The sequence below is a fragment of the Colobus angolensis genome, unplaced genomic scaffold (genome assembly GCF_000951035.1).
Source record: "Colobus angolensis palliatus isolate OR3802 unplaced genomic scaffold, Cang.pa_1.0 Scaffold124, whole genome shotgun sequence".
Lineage (NCBI taxonomy): Eukaryota > Metazoa > Chordata > Mammalia > Primates > Cercopithecidae > Colobus > Colobus angolensis.
Window position 1 is genome coordinate 6,686,670 of NW_012113586.1, and position 5,353 is coordinate 6,692,022.

Here is a 5,353-nt window from a genome sequence, read left to right on the forward strand (position 1 = left end):
TTAGCCAGAACGGTCTCGATCTCCTGACCTTGTGATCCGCCCGTCTCGGCCTCCCAAAGTGCTGGGATTACAGGCTTGAGCCACCGTGCCCGGCCTAGATCTCATATCTTTTCTTCCCAAACTTAAACCCATCCCCATGACCCTGCTTCCTCTTTTATACCCTTTTGCTTTCTACTCTCAGAGTTCCTCCTTTTCTGGTGTAGTTTATCACTTCTTCTGCCCTAATTCTGCCCTAATGTGTTCTTTGTTGGGGTATTGGATCCCAGGTGTCTGGCAGGAAGAGAGATGGAAGAGAAAAATGAAACCTGCCAGGTGCAGTGGCTCACGCCTGTAATTCCAGCACTCTGGGAGGCCGAGGTGGGGGGATCACTTGAGGTCAGGAGCTCAAGACCAGCCTGACCAACATGGCGAAACCCTATCTCTACTAAAAATACAAAAGAAAATTGACTGGACGCGGTGGCTCATGCCTTTAATCCCAGCACTTCGGGAGGCCAAGGCAGGCAGATCACGAGGTCAGGAGATCGAGACCACCCTGGCCAACATGGTGAAATCCTGTCTCTACTAAAAATACAAAAAAATGGACAGGCGTGGTGGCAGGCGCCTGTAATCCCAGCTACTTGGGAGGCTGAGGCACGAGAGTTGCTTGAACCCATGCTGCAGAGGTTGCAGTGAACTGAGACCATGCCATTGCACGCTAGCCTGGGCAATAGAGCAAGACACTGTCTAAAAAAAAAAAAAAAATGCAGAAAGAAAAAGGAAGCCTTCACAGTGGTATGACCTTAAGATGTTTGAAGGAAAAAAATCAAATCTTTCATACATTACAAATGAATTATTCTGTAGGCATTTCCTGTGTGATGTTTTGCTAAGAGTGTCTCCCTTTGTCATCCAGCTAGATTACTCCAGGGGGAGAAAAGGAGTAGGACAAATAAAAGCCATTCTGCCTCATTATTGAAGGTGGCAGTGAAGGCAGCTAAACAAATATAGGACACATACACACACATCCATCACCTTTATCTATAACATTTTGCCAAATTAATTGAAGCATATCTTATGCAAAGGGGTTTGTATATAGCATTCTCCCTAGAAAGCACTCCAAAAGCAAAATAAAACAGAAATAAATAAAAACAGTATAACAAGGAGTATGCACTAAGCTTAGTTCTGGAGATTCCTAGAAGAAACTGTTCTGGGACTTGAGATCTTTTCAGCAGCCTTGGGATCAACAGCAACCTGAAAATGATCATTCTGGCGTTGCTTAAGAGCAGGGAGATTTGAAAAATTGGTGTAACTTCAGCTGAAATTCAGCATAGTCTTTCATGTGTCCTTAAATTCCCAAATTAGTCCACTTGTATCCATATCCATCTTGAAGTAAAAATATGGTATAAAGATAGTTCAATAGCTTCTTGGGGTTCAAAGTAAAAGAAAGAAACAAACAAACAAAAAGATATCAGTTCAGTATCTCTCCTCTCAAATCCAGTTCTGAAAATCTAGAGGAATTCAAATTACAGTAGGCTGTCTCTACAGAGGATGTGTTTGAAGACCTACAGTAGATGCCTGAAACTGCAGATAGTACCAAATCCTATGCATACTATGTTGTTTTTACCTATACATACATATCTATAATTAAGGTCAATTTCTAAATTAGGCACAACAAGAGATTAGCAATAATAGCTAGTAATACAATAGAACAATTATGATAATATATTGTAATAAAAGTTATGTGAGGCCAAGGAAGGCGGATTGCTTGAGCCCACGAGTTTGAGACCAGCTTGGGCAACATGGTGAAATCCCTTCTCTACTGAAAATACGAGAACTATTCGGGTGTGATGCTCGCGCCTGTGGTCCCAGCTTTCAGGAGGTAAGGCTGAGGTGGGAGGTGAGACTGAGGTGGGAGAATCACCTGAGCCCAGAAAGTTGAGGCTGCATTGAGCTGTGATCAAGCCACTGTACTCCAGCCTGGGTGACAGAGTGAAACTCTATTTCCAAAAAAAAAAAAAAAAAAAAAAAAAGTGACTGCTTTTGGAACTGAAATCTTTGAAATTGTGCTAGATACAGACAGATTTTATTCAGCTTAAGCTCCACTTCCACTTAGAAAAAAAAAAATGATATGAAGTAAAAAGACTAATGGAACTTAATAATTTTCCAGTTGACCATTTAAGTAAAAAGCAGTTATGAAGAAAGTAAATTAAGCTTTTAATATCTGCCTGTTGGGTGGAGCATATAGCTTGCTTCCAGAAGATATTTGGTTCTTAAAATATTCACAACTTTCACCTTGAAGTTCATGCTATCTATAGCTCAGCTGCAGTAAGTGTGATCTTTTCACTTCCCCAAATGTCACTGAACTCAGGTCTCCTTATGCTCTGCAGCTCTGTCCTGAATGGAGTCAGAACCAGAAGATAATAAAAGGGTTGAGGTAGAATGTTTTGTCAGTGGAAAAGGAAAGCTCTTTAGAGATAGCTTCTTACCTCATTTCTCTATGAAGATTAATTATTCTTGGAATCTTATTACAGAAGCTGAAAAGGCAATCTACCAAGTACAAGGCAGACAAAACCTATCCTACAACTGTGGCTGAGAAGCCCAAGAATATCAAGAAAAACAGATATAAGGATATTTTGCCCTGTAAGTTCCATTTCTCTCTATAAACTCATACTTTCTCCCAAACTCAATCATTACTATCTCTTTGTACCCACTGCTTACTGATCCTGATCTTGGAACATGGTATTGACAACTTAGTTTGTACTATTTATGACTGCAAAAGAATATTCATTCATTCATTCATTCACTTGTTCACTCATGAACATGCACTATTCACAGTGTTAGGCCCTGACTTAAATCTGCTGACTAAGCTCTCTTAATTATACTATGTCTGTCTTTTGTATTATAGATGATTATAGCCGGGTAGAACTATCCCTGATAACCTCTGATGAGGATTCCAGCTACATCAATGCCAACTTCATTAAGGTACAGTGAAAGAAAATAGCCGAGCGCAGTGGCTCACGCCTGTAATCCTAGCACTTTGGGAGGTCGAGGCGGGCAGATCACCAGAGGTCAGGGTTTCAAGACCAGCCTGGCCAGCATGGCGAAACCCTGTCTCTACTAAAAGTACACAAATTAGCCAGGCGTGGTGGTGTGTGCCTGTAGTCCCAGCTACTCAGGAGGCTGAGGCAGGAGAATTGCTTGAACCTGGGAGGTGGAGGTTGCAGTGAGCTGAGATCAGGCCACTGCACTCCAGCCTGGGCGACAAGAGCCAGACTCCCATCTACAAAAAAGAAAAAAGAAAGAAAGAAAATAAAAGCAGTCCACATTTCTCTAGATACCTAAAAAAAGGGGAGGGCTGGCTGGACTCAGTGGCTCATGCCTGTAATCCCAGCACTTTGGGAGGCTGACGTGGGAGGATCACCTGAACCCAAGAATTTGAGACCAGCCTGAGCAACATATGAGACCCCATCTCAACAAAAAGTTAAAAAATTAGCCAGGTGTGGTGGCATGTGCTTGTAGTCCCAGCTACTGGAGAGGCTGAGTAAGGGGATTGCTTGAGACCAGGAGGTCAAGGCTGCAGTGAGCCGTGATTATGCCACTGCACCCCAGCCTGAATAACACAGTGAGACTGTCTCAAAAAAAAAAAAAAAAAAAAGGGGGGAAGGAGAGGACTAGGTGAGAACAGGGTATTATTTGTAGTCACCCCACGTAATTTCTGTTCCCCTTTAGGGAGTTTATGGACCCAAGGCTTATATTGCCACCCAGGGTCCTTTATCTGCAACTCTCCTGGACTTCTGGAGGATGATTTGGGAATACAGTGTCCTTGTAAGTATAGCGTTGCTTCTGTTACTTTATACTCTACTTTATTAAAAACAGTGCCTTTAAAAAATTGGTCAGTGGAACTTCAGGGTTCAGGCCTCTTTTAGTCAGAATCACAATGCCACTCTTGTCTAAGGAAATGAAAATTCTCGGCCAGGTATACTCTGGGAGGCCAAGAGGGGTGGATAGCTTGAGCCCAGGGGTTCTAGACCAGCCTGGGCAACATGGCAAAACCCTGTCTCTACAAAAACAAAAATTAGCTGCAATTGGTGGTGTGTGCCTATAGTCCCGGCTACTCAGGAAGCTGATGTGGGAGGATCGCTTGTGCCCATGAGGTTGAGACTGCAGTGAGCTGAGATTATGCCACAGCACTCCAGCCTGGGTGACAGAATGAGACCCTGTCTCAAAAATAAATAAATAAGTTTTTAAAAATAATAAAAATACATTTAAAAATTAGAAAGTTCTTACCTTGACAGGCTCATTTGGTAACAAGATTACTGGTTTGAACAGAGAAAGGAGAAGTATTGTCAGAATGAAGGAAGAGTAAGAGCAATGTTTTATAAGTTACCAGGATTTCTTTTTTGGTTAAAAAAAAAAAACCAACAAAAAAGAAAAAAGAATGGTTAATACTTTCTGACTCTGGGATCCATGTATTAACTGCTCTTTCTAACTATATATGAATGTTTAAGTTTCTATCTATTTCATCCCCCAGATCATTGTTATGGCATGCATGGAGTACGAAATGGGAAAGGTAAGTTACTTACTAGTACCTGCTGACCTACAAACAAAGGAAAGAAGAAAAAGGAGCATGAAATTGGCAGCAGAACTTACCTAAGGGTGCCTAGATAAAACTTATGTCATCTTTCTAGTTTTTAGTTTTGCAATGCCACCTGATTCTCAGGGGATTTTTTTTTTTCCTCATAATAATCCTATTTATTTGTTTTCTCAGTAGACCCTATGTTTTAAAGTTAAAAACAAAATATGCTTTTAAGATTAACAAATCACTTGCCCATTTCTATTAATCAGATATCTTTAACTGCCAGCCGGAGCTTTTAATCCTGTGCTGTCCCATATTGCATCCACCAGACACATACAGCTATTGAGCATTTAAAATATGGCTAATGTGACTGGGGAACTCAATTATTTTAATTGATTTAAACTTAAAAACTGACATGCAATTCAGCTATCAGAAAGCTGTTTGAGTATGTGAAAATTTTTCAGATGTAAGTTTTATTAAATCTAAATGGAAATAAAATACTTCCAAAATTTGGCATCCTAATTGAGATTAGCTATAAATATAAAATACACACTGGATTTTGAAGACTTAGTAAAAAATGCCAAATATCTGATAATTATTTTATATTGGTTACATGTCAAAATGTTTTGATATATTGGGCTAAGATATGTTATTAAAATTAATTTCACCTCTTTTCATTTTTTAATGTGTCTATTTGAAAATTTAAAATTACATTTGTGGCTCACATTATATTTTTACTGGATATCAGTGTTCTACTGTTGCCATTCTGAGTTGGCAATTCTAATCAAAACCAAGGAAACT

General features: G+C 40.1%; 1 protein-coding gene and 1 long non-coding RNA gene across 6 annotated transcripts in view; one reads left to right on the plus strand and one right to left on the minus strand.

Annotated features, from left to right (window-relative positions):
- LOC105505325 overlaps positions 1 to 5,353 on the minus strand; it is a 97,858-nt gene that overhangs the window by 43,097 nt on the left and 49,408 nt on the right. The window lies entirely within an intron of this gene.
- PTPN22 (protein tyrosine phosphatase, non-receptor type 22 (lymphoid)) overlaps positions 1 to 5,353 on the plus strand; it is a 64,613-nt gene that overhangs the window by 11,055 nt on the left and 48,205 nt on the right. For 4 of the 5 annotated variants that reach the window (XM_011933130.1, XM_011933132.1, XM_011933133.1 and 1 more), the window contains exons 2-5: positions 2,508 to 2,616; positions 2,882 to 2,958; positions 3,706 to 3,801; positions 4,508 to 4,546. In XM_011933130.1, the coding sequence (XP_011788520.1) occupies positions 2,508 to 2,616; positions 2,882 to 2,958; positions 3,706 to 3,801; positions 4,508 to 4,546 (321 nt within the window). The remainder of the gene's footprint in view (positions 1 to 2,507; positions 2,617 to 2,881; positions 2,959 to 3,705; positions 3,802 to 4,507; positions 4,547 to 5,353) is intronic. The other variant, XM_011933134.1, reaches the window with a different exon arrangement.